Raw genomic sequence first — 18,485 nt, 5'->3', positions numbered from 1 at the left:
TTTTATTAAATATAAATAGTAAAGAAGTTATAAATATAAATAAGAATAAAAGTTATTTAAACTTAATATTTTAATATTTATAAGGAAGAGGAGTTTCTTTTTTCTTTAGGAAGTAAGTAAAACTTAATAGGTAGGCTACCTATTTTATTAAATATTATAATTTTTAATATATTAAAAGTATAAAAATTATTAATAGATTATAAATAATTATTATTTTTATTATTAAATAAAACTTTAAGTATATATATAGAATATATAGTAACCTATTTTATTTATTTTATTAATAATTTATTATTTTATAAAGTTAAATAAATAAGAAAGTATTAAGTTAATAAATAAATTACTTTTTTTTAAGTAAGATTAAAGCTTTATATTTTAATTTTATATTAAATACTTATATATTATTTTATTATTTTAATATTAAAGAGTTAAAGTATTTAGTATTATATATAGATAGTTTAGTTTTATTAAGTAGTAGTAGTTATTTAAAAGGAGGATTTAATTAGAATTTTATTAAATAATTATAGTTATTTTAATATTTAGTTTATTAAATATATAAAGACTATATAGGGATATATATTATAAAAAAGGTTAATAGTTAAGTTTTTAAGATTATATTTATATAATTATAAAATATAAGTAGTTAAAAATTAAATAATAAACCTTTTATTATAAATAAATAAGAAGTTTATAATATAAATTAATTTAAACTATATAGTTTAAGATTAGAATAATATTAATATAGAAAGTTATAAAAACCTTTAAGTTAATAAAGTATAGTTTCCTTATTATATAAACTTATTTATTATTATTTATATATATAAAAGAAAGGAGATTTTATTATATAGTAATTAATAACTTACTATACTATAAGAATTTTTATAATACTTTAATCTTATAAAATTTTTCCTTTTAATATATTTAATATAATATAACTTTATTCTATCTAGACTATCCTTAAAGATATAAGGGATTAAAATTAATATTTTATAGTAAGTAATATTTACTTAATTAATAAACTTCCTTTTAATATATTTATATATATTACTTTTATAAATACTTTTTTAGTTATAAAAATATCTTTTTATTTATTATATTAATTCTAATAAAGTGAGTAATATAGTTAAGTTTTATTAAAATCTCTTTTATATATAGAATAACTTTAATATTAATAAACTTTTATATATTAAATTTAAATAGGTATACTTAAAACTTTATAAAGTAGAATATCTACTTTTAATTATTTATATAATAAAACTTAAAGGTATAGAAATTTTATTTTTAATTTATAACTCTTTATTTACTTATATACCTTTTATTTAAATTATTTTTAAAGGTATATTTTACTTTTAATATATTATATCTATCTTTCTCTATTGTTTTTATTATTAACTACCTTTTATATCTTTAATAATACTCTTTATATTAATTATTTATATATAAGAGTTTTTATATAATAATAAATAAAATATTAAATAACTATAAAATTATAATAATAATAATAGTAATAACCTTTATTATTTAAACTAAATTAATAAGTAAGTATAGTATTAAAGTATACTTAATTATAAAAACTTTAACTATTAAGGCTTTAATAATTAATAAGTTTTTAATCCTTTTAGGTAATTAAAATTAAAGTAGTAGTTTATAATAGTATAGCTAATCTTTAAGTAGTTATAAAATTTAAAGTAATAACTTAAAGTATAGTAGTTTTTATTATAAAATTATTTTAACTTTAATAATAATAGTTATTTTAAATTTAACTCTAATAGTTATTTAAAGTTAGATATTAATAATTATTAAGTCTTTAAGGTTAGTATTTAATATAGTTTTAATAATAATAATTATTCTAACTTTAACTTTAATAATAATAGTTAAAGAGATTTTTAAATTTAAATTAATTAAAGTTATTTTATAAATATTTAAAGATTAGTGTAAATATTACTTTTATATAATTATAATTATAAAGTTAGTTTTATTTAAATATTTATATTAATAATTTAAAACTTTTTTAATATATACTAGCTAAAAGTAAGTAGTTATCAATAGTTTATTTTATTTAAGTCTTTTAAATTTAATAGTTTTAAGATTTTTAATAAAGTATTATTTATTTTTAATATAATTAACCTTTTTAAATTTAATTAATAAAGTATAAAACGTTTTTAAAAGGATTATATACTTTAATTATAGTAGTTTATAAAGGTTTAGAGTAATTAATAAATAGTTTTATATTTTAAATATTAAAGTATAATATACTATATTAAAAGTTAACTCTATTTAGTAATTTTAATTAATATTATAAAATAAATAGTAACTTTAATAAGTCTATTTATATTAAAATTAATATAAAATATATATTAATAAAAATAGAAATTATTAAATTTTAAAAGTTATATATCCTTAATAACTTAAAGTATCTTTATAAGTTATTTTTATAAAAGCTATTTATTTTATAATAGTTAAAGTAATAATAGTATAAATAAAAGTAGTTATAATAACTAATATAATACTATATAAGTTAAAATATAGAAACTTATTATCTTAAATATTTACTTTAAGTAATAAACTATAATATATAATATAATAATATATATTCTTTAAATTAAATAATAAAATATTTTTAAAATATTATTTTATAAAAACTTTAAAATAATCCTTAATATATATAAGTTTATATATATATTATATAAAGGATTTTAAAGGGAAAATTAATTAAACTATTTTTACTTAATTTAATAAAATCCTTTATTAGTAGTAGTAATATATTAGTATAAATAATAATTAATATAAAAGGTATTAAAGGAGTTACTAAAAGGGTTATAGGTACTTAAATACTTATTTTAATACTTATTAACTATAAAGGTGTTTATATAATATTTATTCATATACTTTTAAGTTTTATACTTAAAATTTTATATTAATTTCCTTTATATATAAAAGAAAAATTAAAAACTTTAATATTAAAATAAAAGTAATATTATAAGTGTAATATATTATAAGAAAGTTTATAATATATATTATTATTATAATTTAATATTATAAACTAATATAAAATTATTAAAAGATAATTATAAAATATATTATAGTTAAATAAATAGACTAAATTTACTTTAATTAGTTATAAATAATAAATTATACTTTTAATAATATAATAAAATATACTTTTAATAATATAATAGTTTTAAAAATTAATAAAGTTTTATTTTATAAATAATTATAGTTTATATTATTTATATAATTACTATAATTACCTTTATACCTTATAAAATATAAGGTATTTAGGGATATTAGCTAATAAATTAAATAGTTATATAATAAATATTATTAAAATAACTATTATAATATAGTAATTAAGTTCTATATAATAAAATTATTAAGTCTTTAATTATAGCTTATAACCTAAAAGTTATAAGTTAAAATAATATTTTAAAAAAAATTAATTAAACTTTTATAGCTTCTTTTTTACTTTATAGTTATTTAAATAGAATAATTATAATATTATTATAATTAAAATAAGTTTCTCTTTTTTTTAATAAACTTTAAAAGTATATTAAATTATAATTCTATAATAATATTATTTTAAGTATTAACCTCTAATTAAGTTATAGTTAAAATAACTTATTAATAACCCTAAAAAGATTTAAACTTATATAGAATATAGTGTTTAGGTCGCTTAGGTGTGGATGGTAGGGTATGCTTACGAAAGTGAGGTTATAAGGTGTGAATCATAGGGTGTGCTCCCGAACGGGTTAGACAAATAGCTCCCAGGGCCCCGAAGGGGCTTCCCACCTGGTTTATTTACAAGGGAATAGCGGGCCTGGTGCCTGACATCAATTGACTCGAGGGCTCGTGGTTGGCTGGCCTCCCGAGGTCCCACCTGGCCTCACTGGTGCATCCCGGGGTTGATAGTGAGCCATAAATGCTTATATGGCGACTTGACCGAGCGAGGGTTCCCAACCTGGATCAACGAGCGGCAACACAGCCAGGCTCGCGATTACTTCTCGTCGATCCGAGACTAGATCACATCGGGCTGGGAGAGAATCGAAACGCGTGCTTCAAGTTGTCTCGCTTAACAGCATGGGAACAAGTGTATGGCCATGGAGGAACGGCTTCCGGTGTCCAAAAGGGAGCAATCATGTCCATATCCGTGACTTTCCTTCTCTTATACCTGGTAGCATGTAAATGATGGATCCAATGTACTCATGGAGGCCAGCGTGACAAAAGGAAACAGAAGCAACTACGATGGCCTAATACCTAGGTATGTTTGAGTTGTGACTAAAGTTTTGGTGCTATGCCTGGCTAATCTCGAGGTCTGGCTCTGGTGAAGAAGGAAAGAGACTAGGGACCGTCGCAGTCCGATTGACTGTTGGCAAGTGGTTGCCATTCGGAATCAATTCGGAATGAACATTTGGGCTGGAGACCGGGCGTGCTGCGGAAGACTCCTCGCTCTGCGGCAACAAGATGGGCGACGGCTGCGACCTTCGGACGAAGCGCGCCCGAAGGCAGAGTCACCATTCCCGCGGTACGATGCCGGAGATTACATCGCACTGGCGGGTTTTGCTTTCCGTGCGAACATGATCAAAAAGATTTTCAGTGACTTCGGTTGGAAATATTCTCGAATAAGAAACTTTGCAGTTCTCTCAGATCACTAAGTATTATTGTCTAACATAAATTACCTGGGTACATAATACATTTCCTTGGCCCCAGCATTGGTCAGAAGTATCAGAATAGGCGGGGTACGAAAATAATAGTGTTCATCAGAAGTTGGCAAGACACTCCTTGATGCGAGTTTTCCAACTTCCACGCAGCAAGTCGTGCTTCGCTTATTCAGGAGGCGACCACACGAAGGCTTCCTAAGTCCACATCGAAAACATATTCAGCCCACCTAGGCACGCCATGCATCATGGCTCACATGACGTGCTCTTCAAAGATTATCCCGATAGAAAATACCCGGCACTGGCTGCAAAAAAGGCTCGGATACCTTGAAGAGATTAGCCCCGGCAACAAGTCCCCAATGCGGTCCTGACAAACCTCCGCTCACCTTAAAATGCCCGGCAATTGCACTTTCTAGAAACCTTAGACCCCAGACTCAAATACACCCCCTGAACGGCATTGGGTTAAGACTTCGCGAAATGAGACTCCTGGGCAGGCTGCAAACTGCAAGTCATGCACAGCAGACACCCCGACCTTTCCTCGACCAGGATCAACGATGTTCATATACGAGAACGAGAACTACCCTTCAGCTGAATGCCTAGGTACTCGACTTCGTATTGAGCTTTGAAAGGTGGAATATCAAACCCAACGCTTATATTGTTTTTGATAACTTGAGTTATTCGGACGCGAGCCGTATTGAAAACAATGTTATTTCCCGTAGTCAATTGCCCATGATGCTACCGTCTTCTTGTATAATATGGATGTCTTGCCACCTCCTTGTCACCGATATCCACTCGGAACCACGAGTCAGAGGATCGACACCCACCGCGCGAAAATCAACATATCCTCCGGACCGTTACGGGGCACACTGGGATCGAATAAACATGTCCCTGGGCTTATGGATCAGAAAGTTCAATTCCGCCCTGTCGTTTCAAGTCACTGACAGAAGCGTGGGGCCGCCAAGTCGGAGATAGATGCTATGCTTGCAGCCGCTCAGACCGCACCTCTACGCGAGCGGCATTCGAACAGTCTCTTTAGAAGGGGAAGATTCTTCCTATAACCCTCCCTCCTGCGGTTCTGCCGCTGCTTCCGATCATACAGCTGGTCTGATGTTTCGCTCGTTTGTCACTCCGCGTGCCAGGTAGTATCATCACCATGGGCGTCAACTTTCCTCTTGAGCGGGCTGAGCAAATAACTGTATTTGCAGTTGCCGTGGCATTTGCTGTGCTATCTGTGGCCGTGGTTGCTCTTCGGCTACTCAGCCGTCAAAAGCTGGGGCGATGGTTGGACGCCAGCGATTACTTGATGATTGCTTCATGTGTAAGCCACAAAATGCTCAGGCAATAGTACGCCCAGACCAAGATATTTGTTCTCTGACGTTCAGCAGGCAGCAACCGTTGGTCTCTCGGTGGTTATTGTCCTCGGTGGGCTCCTCCCAGGATGTTCAAAACGCGCCAGGCAGAGCACTGATATTCCGCATTCCAGCTACACTATACGCAGGCTTAGGCTTCCATGTCTCAGAGATAATAGAAAGGTTCGGTCTCCAAAGTGGACCAGAAACATTTTTGATTGTAAGTTGTACCATACGTTTCCAGGTCGCATCTTTAATACTTTGCCTGGGCAACCAATACTCACTGAGTATGAACTTAGCATCTAGTAGCAGCTCGCATAATGGCCACCTTGAGCCTCGCTCTAAGCAAACTCTCCATCCTCGCTTTGTGCTGCAGAGTCTTCACAGTCAGATGGTTCCGTACAGCAGCATATTGGACAATGGCTCTTATTGTGCTATGGTGAGTCATATACATGGCACCGATGGCAGCCACAGCACCTGATAAATCAAATTCAATAGGACCATTGGAAACCTTTGCATCATATTCCTCGTTTGCCAGCCCCTATCATTTACCTGGGATAAAAATCAAAATGGTAAAGACATGCTACTCTTGTTCGGCCCCCGAGCAAACATACTTATGTTTTACAACGCGCCTCCGGCCAATACGACTTCAGTTGGTTGGAGTAGCGCAGAACATGATGGGGATTGGCCTCCTTGTTGCAATGTACTTTGTGCCCTCAGCTAACCTTGGAACCTTTTCTCTCAAGGTCATTGCGGCCCAAGTACAGAGCTTTGGATTGCAGCTGGATCTTTGAACATTGTCACCGATTTCATTGTTCTCGTCCTGCCCATGCCTTACCTCGTAAAATTGGAGATGGAGATATACAAAAAGGTCACTTTGATGATAACTTTCGGTATGCACTCCCTTCCCCAACACCCGATTCGCTAGGAAGATGGCTAATACATTCCAGGTCTTGGGCTGGTGTAAGTTGAAAGCAGTCGCCTTCGGGATCAATCAGCCTCTGACTCGTTTCTAGGGTCTGCATCATCAGCGCAGTCAAAGTCGCCCTGTTACCCTCTGTCGACACCAGCGATATCACGTTTTCGATTCAACATGCGATGATCCTGACTGTTCTTGAAGCATCACTCGCTATAATTCTTGCTTGTATCCCGGTTCTGCGTCCCCTATTCAGGAGTGCAATCTCTACGCTTCGAACAAAGAGCGCCCTGGGCATCTACGGCACTACGACGAACCGGAAGAGCCAGAAGCCGAAAGGATTTTCAGTAATCGAGGAACAGCCACTGTCTCCAGAAGCTCCTCAGCCCATGCCAAAGCGACCCAATGTCGCTTATTTCAGCGCCGAAGCCGCGAGAGCTAGTTGCGGCGACCACAGAGGAATTGGAAATGGTAGGAATGGGAAGGACGGGGAGGAATTGGAAATGGGAGTTATCACAGTTACCACGGAATTCGTTGCAAGGTATAGCCATGTCAGTTCTCTGCCATAGTATATGGATCATCGGGCATGATTGTGTGAGGAGTTTTGGAAGGACAGGCGGGGATATATTGTACTTCAACAAATCGTTGGGATTGGTCGGCCCATTCATTGCGTCTGAGGCAAGAGAGCTCCATTCGAGGCTACGATGTGACGAGTAATGGCTTCAGTATCTTATGGTTCTTCAAATCATCCAGTGCCAATGCCAGGTCCTCCAGTTTGTAACGCGACAGCAACTGGTCAAAAGGAAATTGTCCGGATCTCCAAAGCTTGATCAGATGAGGTATGAAAGTTTGAGACACGGAGTCGCCTTGATGTGTTCCTCGGTAGGTCAACCCCTTGACGAGCATTTCGGTCACATACAGTGATGCCCGCGTAGGCCCACCACCGACAGAGACCACCGTTCCTCGTTTCTTGGCAGCAACACAACCTTCTGCAACAAGCACGCCGTTTCCAGCACAGTCGAGAGCATAATCAACACCCTCATTATCAGTGATTGCCTTTATCTGCGCAGCGACTGACCCTCGTTCCAACCCCAGCGAGCATATGGTATGAGTAGCAAGTCCCGGAGGTATCAAGCCGAGCTTCTCTTCTGAAATGTCCACGATGATGATCCGAGAAGCTGAACATAGTCGGGCTGCCAGAGCTGCGGCCAGACCAACCGCTCCCGCGCCAAACACCGCGAAAGCAGCACCTGGTGAGGGTTTGCAGACGTTGAGCACCGCGCCGGCTCCAGTCTGAATCCCACAACTGAGGGAAGCGAAGAGTTTCAGTTCTTCGTCCGTAGCATCCACCTTCACTGCGCTGGTCTCCCTGGCAAGGGCAAACTGGCCCATAGAGCTCTGGCCGAAGAAGAAGCAGTTCAGTTGCTGGCCATCCGCCGTCGTGGCGATCCGACCGGAGCCGTCATCTTCGCGTAGGCCTCCAAAGTTCAGCTGCTCCATTTTCTCGCAGTAAGGATCACCGTCTGCGTTACACGCGTCGCAAGACCTGCAGCTGCTGTAGTGCAGAACGACTTTGTCCCCTCTTTTGAATGCCGTAACCTTTGCTCCGACCTCCTCCACAATTCCGGCACCTTCATGGCCAAGTATCATGGGCGGCTTCATGAAGAAAGCGCCCTCTACTGCTTTGACATCCGAAGCGCATAATGAAGTTGCAACCATCTGGACGAGGATTTCGTGGTCGCCTATCCGGTCGTAGTGTATAGTTTCAAGCTTTATTGGCCCGCCCGGCGAGCGGACAATGTAAGATTGGCTAGTCAGAGACATTATCACGGTTAACAATTGATTAGGATGACCACCAGGTGAAAAGAGATAGAGAGAAACTTTTATGAAGCAACCAATTGAGCAAGCTCTGGCTTTGGGGGCGTTTTTATCTGGAATTGCGTTGGCCGACAGTGCGGAGAAACCCGATCGGTTGACACTTTTGGGGAGAACCGGCTATTGTGTCGGCTTTGCAAGATGGCACAAACCCGCAGGTCTGGCGACATGATGAAAAGACGCTGACAATGAGGACATAGAGGCACGGCTTTTGGCTACTTGACACATCTTCCGTTGCCCAATGGGCAAGTACACCTCTATAGCAGAAGAAACCGAAGAGTAGGAATTATCTTTGTTTCATTGACGTCTTCATAACATGTCCCTAATATAAATAAAATCTAGAGGAAAGCTTTCTCAGTCAGTCGCTGAACGCGGAAAACAGAATGCGTTGTATCATCCGTTCATAATTAATCTCCACCGCCCTTCACAACCAGCTTACTCTTCTCCGCCGCCGTTGTAGCCACCTGCGAAATGCTCGACGCGTTAGTCATGTCGAAAACCGAAACATCCGCCTTGAGCTCCTTCGCTATCCACGACCGCAGCTCAACTGCCACCAGCGAGTCGACTCCGTATGCATGCAGCGGCTTCCCTGAATCCAAGTTGGATACGTCGACGCTCAGCACGCGGGATAGTTTGAGGAGGAGCGCCTCTAGAGCCACCTTCTCGGCCTCCTCTAGCGACCCGGCAGCCGAAAGAAGCGCCATGTGGTTGACAGCCTTCTTCGTGTCGGCCGTGCCGCCATCTACGGTCGTGGTAGAGGAACTTGACACGGCGAGGTGGCTGAACAAGGGGTCGAGCCTCCAGGTCGGCAGCTCGTGGCCATCCGATGCGGTCTGCTGCGGGAGCCAGAACCGGGGCAGCACCTGCGCCCGGACGAGGGGTACGGCCCCGTCCACAAGTCGACAGTGGTAGTCCAGCGTGGAATGGAACTCATGCTCCTCCATGAAAGCCCAGCCCGTTGCGCGGAGGTGGTCGAGCAATCCCGGCCGCTCCTCTACGTATCCAACTCCGCGGATGATGGGAAGGTCTATTGAAACGGCATGTCCGCCCCGAGAAGCCAGGTGACGGGCAAGCGCATCTTGGAAGGTGTTTCCTGCGGCATAGTTGGCTTGTTCTGGTCCACCTGTAATGCCAACAGTTGACGAGAGCATGATGAAGAAGTCTAATTTGCCGCCCAGGACATCGTGAAGGTTCCAAGATGCGTTGGCTTTGGGACGGACAGCATCATTCCACTCGTCGAGCGTCATGTTTTCAAGTCGATTATCCTGGTTCGAGTCAGCATGCGTTCAGGCAGTGGATCCAGAAAAGACCTTACCTTGAGAACCATGGAGCCTTGTATGCACCCTCTGACGGGTGGCATCGTTTCCAAGCATTTCTCCATGGCATCCCGAAGTGCTTCGCTATCTGTCACGTCACAAGCCGGCGTTGCTATCCTGTCACAGGTTACTTCGAGCTCCTGAACGAGTTGCTTGGCGGCATCTTGAACGGGGCCACGCCTAGAAAGCAGAATCAAGTTCTTGGCTCCACGCGCAGCCAACCATCGCGCTACAGATCTTCCGAGTCCACCGAGGCCACCAGCAATCACATAAGTCGCCTCGGGCTCAAGGCGGCAATCGGGTGTGCGTCTTGACAAGACAGGAACGACGTCGTGATCGTGCGGTTCCAAGACCACTTTCTCGACTCGATGCCCAGACTGCATCTGATGGAACGCCTCCGGAAGCTGAGAGAACGCATAGTTAGAGATTGACATTCGCTGGATGGTCGACCCTGGGCCCCTTAGGAAAAGCTGCTCAGCCATTCCCTGGAAGCTACGCTGTGTCCGGACGGGATCATGTAGTGCTCGGTATCTGAGATCGTAAGTCTCGTAGCGAATGTTCTTCTTTTGGAGCTCACTCAGAGAGATGCGTGCGTTGGCATTGTTGCCACTTGGAACGAGGTCCACAAGCCGGCTGAACGAGGCGGCACAACCCACCAGCTCCGGAAGTGAATCGCTCCCAACAGTATTCAGCACAATATCAACACCACGACCTTCGGTCATCTGATAAACAAGAGTCTTGAAGGATCCAACCTGGGCAGAGAGAATGTGGTCTTGTGGAACAGCGCACCGTTTCGCAAAGAAAGAATGCGTAAGTTCACCATCAACTGTGACAAACACTTCGGCACCAGCAAGTTGAGCAAGCTGAACGGCAGCTTGGGCTAGGCTGTCTGCACCTGCGTGTACAAGTACCTTGTCTCCCTTACGGACACTGCCCATCTCGTGAAGGACGGAATAGGCCGTAGTGTAAGCGACCGGGATGGAGGCAGCCTCAGTCCATGATACACAATCAGGGAGTTTGGCCAACCAGCCGTCCGAAGACCTGACGTGTGTCTTGAGTGCACCAGTAAGTGCCAGACCGAAGACTCGATCTCCGATCTGGAATTTTGAGGCCGGCCCAGTCCTGGACACAATGCCAGATGCCTCGAGGCCCAAGGGGACGTCTCCCATTTGCCCCCTCACAGATGTTAGGTCCAGGGAGTTAATGCCGCAGACCCGAGTCTGGAACTCGACCTCATCGGCAGACAGCGGTGTGTCATGCACGGGATCATCTTCAAATCTCATGGAGTCAATCTGGCCTGGAGTACCGGGCTTTAGAATAAGAGACCGAGAAGACTCTTTGCCAAGGGTGTTCTGAACCACACCCAGAGCAGCGGTTTGAGATCGTACGTGATCCTCGAGATACTTAGCCCTCACAAGCCGTGGAACATGCGGAACACCGCCAATGATCCTGAAAGAATTCTCTGTACCGTTTGCTAAGCCACGGAGCGCCCGCACGCATTGCTCCACAATGACACCCGGGGCCTCATTTTGCTCGAACGAAAGCGTCACAAACTGGAAATCGGGTCTCTCAGACCGAGCGACTCTGGCCAGTCCAGTGACCAGTTCCATGTCAGGCGCGGGTGCAAGGGAATCTCCTGGTGGTGAGGTTAGTCCTGCTCCGGGTCCTAAAGTATTGTATTCTAGAACATTCTAAAAAATGAAAGACGGGGATTCGTAACAAGTGAGATGTGATGCTTACCACCTTTGGTCACCCATATCAGCGAACTGCATTGACTCGCCATTCGCTTGATAGACGCGAAGATGGAGGCCGTCATGTCTTGAAACAGTGAGGACTTGAGTTCTGCAAGAACCACGCAGGTCGCCCTATTCAGGTCCTTGTCACCCAAGGTCATCAAAGATGTGACATCGCAGGCCGGGCCATTGGCGCCCATAGCCTTTATTATACGTCTAGCGACGTCAACTTGCTGCGCTGACAAGCCATCGGTCACGATGTACGTTGTCCCATCGGTTTGGGTTGCTGCAGTGTCCGGAGGCACGCTTGACACAAGGATGGAACTCATCTGGTGGGCGGAACCGGGAAAGTCCTGGAAGACCGCGTCAAGCCCAGTGAAGCCGCTTTGCGAGAGGTGGTGTCGCCAGCTCTCGGTAGACATCAAAGGCCCCCATCTCCGGTCCTTGTCTTCTGATAGCCACCAGCCTGGGAGTGTACCAAAGCAGAAATGGCTAAGGAGGACCTCGATGTTGGTAATCTCAAAGAGCAGGAGCTTTCCGCCTGGCTTAAGCAACGACCTCGCGTTCGAAAGCGACACATCGATTTTCTTCGTCGCATGCAGCACGTTGGCAGCCACGATAAGGTCGTATCGGCCAGCCTCGAAGCCTTGCTCGACCGGATCATTCTCGACGTTGAGCACGCGGAAGTCCGCGCGTTCCAGCTGGTCCTTGAAAATGGTATCTTTCGCTTGCTCGAAGAACGATGGTGAAATATCGGTGAAGCAGTAGTTCTCATATCGCCTACCCTGAGCCGTCAGTGTCTCCATGACAGGCCTAGTCGCACCACCGGTGCCGGCACCGATTTCCAGAATCTGCATGGCTGGGTTCTTATGTGCCAGGGTATCAACATAGCCGCACAGCTGCTCGTAACATCTCTGTGATCCCAAGCCGTAGCGGTAGACATTCTCAGCGATCTTGTCCTTGAAAATAATATCGAGCGGGTTCAAAGGCCCTCCGATCATCTCATCTAGTGCTTGGCCCACGGCGATGATGAGAACACCTTCTGGCGTGGCTCTTGACCGGACTCTGTCCTCTAGGTCCTCGATGTTGGGCACCGTCCTGTCAGTCGTCTGGCGAGAGATGTGTTGCATCCACGAAACGTACTTCAGGTGGTGCTCTGCCATCCGGCCGATACGGTCCTCTGTAACGGAAACCAGGAATCTCCGGATATACGCCAGACACAAGGCCTCACAATCTTCCATCCAATCTGACGGATTATCATCGGCCTTCATCGGCGCGCCGAAAACCTTGGAGGCTTGTTTGTCGCTCAGGAGCGACGGGTCGGGCTTCCACTCAATATTGAATGCGTCATGAAGCGAATCGGCGGCATCTCGGGACGCTCCTCCAGGGAGCGTCTTGAAAACCAAACCAGATGCATAGACTGAAGGGAGATTCGTCTTTGGGCTGACTGCTGTAAAGGATGATTCAATCTCATTGTCCCCACGAGGAGAGGGCTGACCCGTCATCACCAGATAGGCGTCGTGGGATTCCGGGCTGGCGGATACCCAGAGACTCTCGGCGTAGACTGGCACTCTGGGTTGATCAGAGACCGCGGAGTCCGATACCAGCGGTGCAATGTTGGCATGCACAACACCATCCAGTAGTGTCGGATGGACCAAATGCGGCTGCAAGTAGTGACTCGGCATGACCTCTCGGACCTTTGACAGCGGCGAGTTGACATCTGCCAGCAGTGTGCGGTCTTGACCGAGACGGATATTGTTCAATGTCTGGAAAGTAGGTCCAAAGTCGAGTCCAGACTGCTTGAGCTTCCGATACACTTTGTCAACTGCGATGCCAGCCGTGCACGCTTGCTGAGCATCGCGAACTGCTCTCTTGCATTGATCCTGTATCAAACGCTCATTCTTGATCTCATCCTCCTCGTACTGGCTGTTTACCAGTCCGCGACAATGCTCTCTCCACTCGCCATCGTTGAAGGACCAGAGTTGAAACTCGTTCCAGGCCGAAGAGGAGGGCAAGCTGGTCTCTCGATACGGCCTCAGGTAGAAGTGGGTTTCAACGCCCTCAGCGTCGTCAGGTACACGTAATGCCAGATGGAATGAAACATCCTTGAATCTAAAGCCCTTCAAGGCTTTGCTGCCATCTGCGATTTGTCGACTGGCCTCGATGGCCATGACGAGCATTCCCGCGGCAGGGTACAGTACATCTCCAGAAACCTTGTGATCCTCGATCCAGGGATTCTCTGATAGTCGAATGTAGTTTCGCCAGGTCGCGTTACTCTTATTCCAGTCTGCTATGGGCACGCCAAGAAGATCATGGCGGCCGGTTGGCCGGTGGCGGAAGCTCTTACTCAGACGGCTCTCAAGCCAATATTCCTTCGAATGGTTGAATGGATAACTCGGTAGATCAATTAGCATCAGCGGCTTGCGACCGTCCGATCCACCGGCCTCGTTGACCTCATGTAGGTCGACCTCATAGCCTTGACAAAACAAGGACCCAGCTGCCTCCAGAGCAGTCTGAACAGCAGACGATTTGCGTTTGAGCAGGGAATGGTAATTGATTGCATCCCTGCCAGAGATTTGCTTGGAAATGTTGGCCAAGGGACCCTTAAGGGCAGCGTGCGGGCCAATCTCGAGTATGTCTGTGATGAGTGCCGAAGGAGCAGACGCCGCCCTCTTGGATCCATCGTTCTCTGGCTTGTCGACAGAGTGTTTGAGAAGCTCTGTCACGGATTCGCAGAATCGGACGGGGGAGACGAGGTTGGCGACCCAGTAGGATGGCTTTCGGAGTTCGGCCGATGAGATAGAGGATCCACGGGTCGAGGAGAAGAAAGTCGCCCTGGGCTGTTTCAGACGTGTCCCAGCTTCCAGATTCCCCATGGATTCAAGGTACTCGTCTGCAATGGCCTTCATATATTGGGAATGATAGGCTATCTCGACGTTGAGCTTCCGGGCGAAGACCTTGTCCTGGCTGAGCATCTCCACGAGCGTGTTGATCTTCCTGGCATCGCCACTGACAGTATGGCTCTGCCAACTGTTCATACAGGCGATTTCCAAGGTCCCTTGGCCACCCATCTGGTTCACGCGTTCGATTGCAGCCCAAGTGGCTCTGGTGTCCAAGCCCACTGCGGCCATGCCTGTCTGAGGCAGGGACCCGGACCGAATCAGCTTAGAGCTCAGCTTCCCCCTGAAGTGGGCGACCTTCCAGGCTGCCTCCCTCGATATCGCCCCGGCAGCATAAGCACCTGCCACCTCACCTGAAGAATGGCCAGTGATTGCATGGGGGAATATGCCCCAGCTAGCCAGAAGATCCACGAGGGCGATCTGGAGGGCGGTGCAGATTGGCTGACAGAACTCAGGATCATCCACGCGTGACGAGCCCGCCTGCTTGCAAAGCTCGACTGTGATGAGTTAGTTTAGACAAACTCTCGATGAGCAGAGAAAGTGGGCTTGTGTTCTCTTGACGTACAGGACAGCGACCAGGAACATCCCAAGTCGTTCAAGTATCTGTCAGCGGCCAGGATGCTTTCCTGGAACACCGGATATTGCATGAGCTCGACGCCCATCGCTGGCCACTGCGCGCCTTGTCCCGTGAAGACGAATGCCAAACGAGGCTGGGACTTGGCCCTTGTCGCGCTTGGCAGGTTCCTCAGCGTGTCCTGTAAAGCGCTTGGGCAGTCTGCAATTGCGAAAGCTCGCCACGCATGGTGGGTTCTCTTGGAAGCTAGCGTGTAACCGAGGTCTCTGAGTAACCGATCATCATCCGCGACCGAGTTCGTGCGAGACTTTGACGTCAAGTATCCCTCGAGGGCATCTCGCATACGGAGAACGCCTTGCTGGTCGTTGGTGGATAAGACGAGTAATTGACTGGGGGCTGCGTCGGCGTCCCCATTCACGCCCATGTCTACCCCACTGTCCGCACGACGATGGCTACCATTTGTGTGCCCTGGATTGTTTAACATCAGCGGTGCTTGGAAGGGTGGTTGTGGGGAAGGCATACCGTTTGCGTGCGGTTGGTATGGGAGGCCCTGGGATGTTCCAGGAGTGGCAATAGTCCGGTGGTCACCGACTAGCCGGTACTGCTGTAGGAAATGCAACGCATCATCCATAACTACATGGGCGTTACTGCCGCCAATGCCAAATGAATTTATCGACATGCGGCGGAGGCCGGGCTGGGGCCAGGGTGTTGCCTCAGTGGGGAACTTCAGATGCCATGAGTCTTTGATCTTGGGATTGACCTTTTCCAACCAAATGTTTGGTGGGATGATGCCCTTCTCAAGTGTGAAGACTCCTTTGATGATTGCAGCAACTCCGGCAGCACCTTCAAGGTGTCCCACATTGCTCTTCAAAGCGCCCACATAGAGTGGCTCATCTGGCGACCGGTGCGGCGCGAAGATCTCGGCGATCGCACTGGCTTCGATAGGATCGCCTACTTGTGTCCCCGTGCCGTGTGCCTCAAAGAACCGTGTAACAGAGGGGTCGAGTCCGGCTCTCTCATATACATGCTTGATTAGAGCAGCCTGGCCAGCTTTGGTTGGCTGTGTGATGCCGGGGGACTTGCCGTCCTGGTTCGTTGAGGAATTCCGGATGACGGCACGGATAACGTCGCCATCACGGATTGCATCAGAGACGCGTTTCAGCACCAGAGTGCCGAACCCCTCACCGCGAGCATATCCGTTACCTCTGTGGTCGAAGCTGTAAGACTTCCCATCAGGCCCGAGGACGCCGGCGGCGTCCAGCTTCAGGGTCATCTCGGGCGAGAGCATGAGATTGCAGCCCCCAACAACGGCCTGCAGTGGTTTAGCACATATCACAAAAGCCCTTGGTGGGTATCTCCTCGGCCACGGGCTCACTTACCATATTGATCTCACGGAGCTTCAGGCTCATGCACGCCTCGTGGGCTGCTACCAGACTACTTGAGCAGGCCGTATCGACGGTGATACTCGGGCCACGAAAGTCAAAGAACCATGACACCCTGTTGCTGAGCATGCTCGCGACGGTGCCGGTGGCGGCGTACTTGGAGGGGAGGTCCAAGTCCTTCACTATTATATCATTATAATCATATGCAAAACAACCGACGTAGACGCCGGTTTGGGACCCCGCGGCCTTGGGGATAGGAATGCCAGCTGAATGTTGTTAGGATCACACAAATAGCAACGAGTTGTCAGGCGACGAACCATTCTCGAGTGCCTTGTATACAGATTCCAGCATCCCTCTCTGCTGGGGATCCATCCCATTGGCCTCAGCGGGCGTGATAGAGAAGAAGGGCGCATCGAAGGCCGCAATACTGCCCGTGAGAAAATGTGCATGTCTTGCTCGGGTCTGTGACGTGCTGGCATATTAACACTAGTGACAAGGCCAAGCGCCACGGAAGGGAACTCACCGAGCCGCTCCTCTCGGCGTCAGGGTGCCAGAACGAGTCGACGGCGAACCTCTCCTTGGGGATCTCAGACCTGGCCGACCTCCCTGCCAGCAGCGACTGGTAGAAGCCCTCGGCCGTGTCGCCGTCACCGGGCAGCCTGGCGTCCACGCCGATGATAGCGATGGGCTCATCCATGGTCGATACGCCTTGGTCACTAGAGTATCCGAAGCACGTTGAAGTCTATCGGGTGGATGTGGCGATACGAGGGATGCGGAGGATGCCGTGGCTGATGGACAATTTGTAGAGGAGGGATGGGTGATGATGTATGAGGTCTCTCAAGGGCTTCGCACGAGCACCTGGTCGTCGGCGTCCAGGGCCCCATCAGCCCACCCCGTTCGCTCTCGTGGAGCAGTGCCCCATCGTGCATCAGTGTCGGCGACGGGCTGGCGAGTCCTGGGTAGGCCGTCGGAGTCCTAATCACGCGCCTCACTTGTCCTGTATGTAGGAGGGCGGAGACACCACAGTCTGGCCGTGGCCGCAGACACAGTACACTATACCGCGACTCGATGGAGCGCCGGAGAGCGTCTGGCTCAGGGCCAATGGCAGGACCGCAATGGGTCTGTTGGTGCTTGTGCTTCCAACAGATTGGGACCGAAGCCCACAGGACCCTCCATATTGCAGTAGGTGGTAACGCTATTGAAAGTGTCTGTCGAGCCGATCAGTCGAGCCGATCAGTCGAGCCGATCAATGACTCTGGGCCAGCCTGGAGAGGTTGGAAATCCAGGCGAGGTTTTGCAGGTTGGCCTCGTTGGCCTCGTTGGCCTTGTTGGCTGCATGAGGTGCGCATGACGACCACCGATGTACTGCAGTGTACTGCATGTGGTTCGGTATCGGTCCGCGGTTTCCGTGTCATGTAATAAGCGACCCTGGGACTGGGGCAACCCGTTTTGCCCGTCTACTACTAGTAATACTATGTAGTACTATGTAGTGTAGTGTGGCTCGGTACGTACCGGTACGCCCGTTGGCCCGGACTGCTGGACGCGTGGCTGTTTTGATTTGCGCTTGCGCTTCGGCTGGGGCCAGCTCAGGGGGGAAAGGGTACACTGCACTACTGTCGTACTACTCCGTAAGTGCAAACCGACCTGTCAGTTTGTGAGGGTGGACGTCTTGGATTGGATTCGGGACCAGTTTCAGTGGGTGAACAAGGTGGACTGACGTCAAAGCCATGCTGGGAGTGGGGTGGTGGGGCCGCAAACCCACGTGTCGAGGTCCAACAATATGTC

At 45.3% G+C, this 18,485-nt stretch overlaps 2 protein-coding genes across 2 annotated transcripts; both read right to left on the bottom strand.

Annotated features, from left to right (window-relative positions):
* Positions 1-7,619: 7,619 nt before the first annotated feature.
* On the bottom strand, positions 7,620-8,744 carry KVR01_003114 (uncharacterized protein; the record flags this gene model as incomplete). The annotated part of the gene is made up of 1 exon (XM_044782802.1): positions 7,620-8,744. One exon carries the CDS (start codon positions 8,742-8,744, stop codon positions 7,620-7,622), a length of 1,125 nt encoding a protein of 374 aa, XP_044648129.1.
* Positions 8,745-9,075: 331 nt separating this feature from the next.
* On the bottom strand, positions 9,076-17,949 carry KVR01_002022 (uncharacterized protein). Its single transcript, XM_044789156.1, has 8 exons — positions 17,224-17,949; positions 17,018-17,162; positions 16,698-16,966; positions 15,841-16,630; positions 15,310-15,786; positions 11,852-15,241; positions 10,111-11,747; positions 9,076-10,060 (listed from the first exon to the last, which is right to left on the bottom strand). Exons 1-8 carry the CDS (start codon positions 17,395-17,397, stop codon positions 9,203-9,205), a joined length of 7,740 nt encoding a protein of 2,579 aa, XP_044647037.1. The 5' UTR covers positions 17,398-17,949; the 3' UTR covers positions 9,076-9,202.
* Between the last annotated feature and the right edge of the window lie 536 nt (positions 17,950-18,485).

The sequence above is a fragment of the Diaporthe batatas genome, assembly GCF_019321695.1.
Source record: "Diaporthe batatas strain CRI 302-4 chromosome Unknown Contig00003, whole genome shotgun sequence".
NCBI lineage: Eukaryota > Fungi > Ascomycota > Sordariomycetes > Diaporthales > Diaporthaceae > Diaporthe > Diaporthe batatas.
Note: the sequence above shows the minus strand (reverse complement) of the source record. Positions and strands in the feature narration are given on the sequence as shown.

Bases quoted from the DNA above. Each gene is read 5' to 3' on its own strand.
- KVR01_002022 (XM_044789156.1), bottom strand. From the start codon at position 17,397: ATGGATGAGCCCATCGCTATCATCGGCGTGGACGCCAGGCTGCCCGGT. The intron at 16,631-16,697 runs GTAAGTGAGCCC...AAACCACTGCAG, and splicing joins AGCTCCGTGAGATCAATATG to GCCGTTGTTGGGGGCTGCAA. The intron at 11,748-11,851 runs GTAAGCATCACA...CCTCACCACCAG, and splicing joins GATATGGGTGACCAAAGGTG to GAGATTCCCTTGCACCCGCG.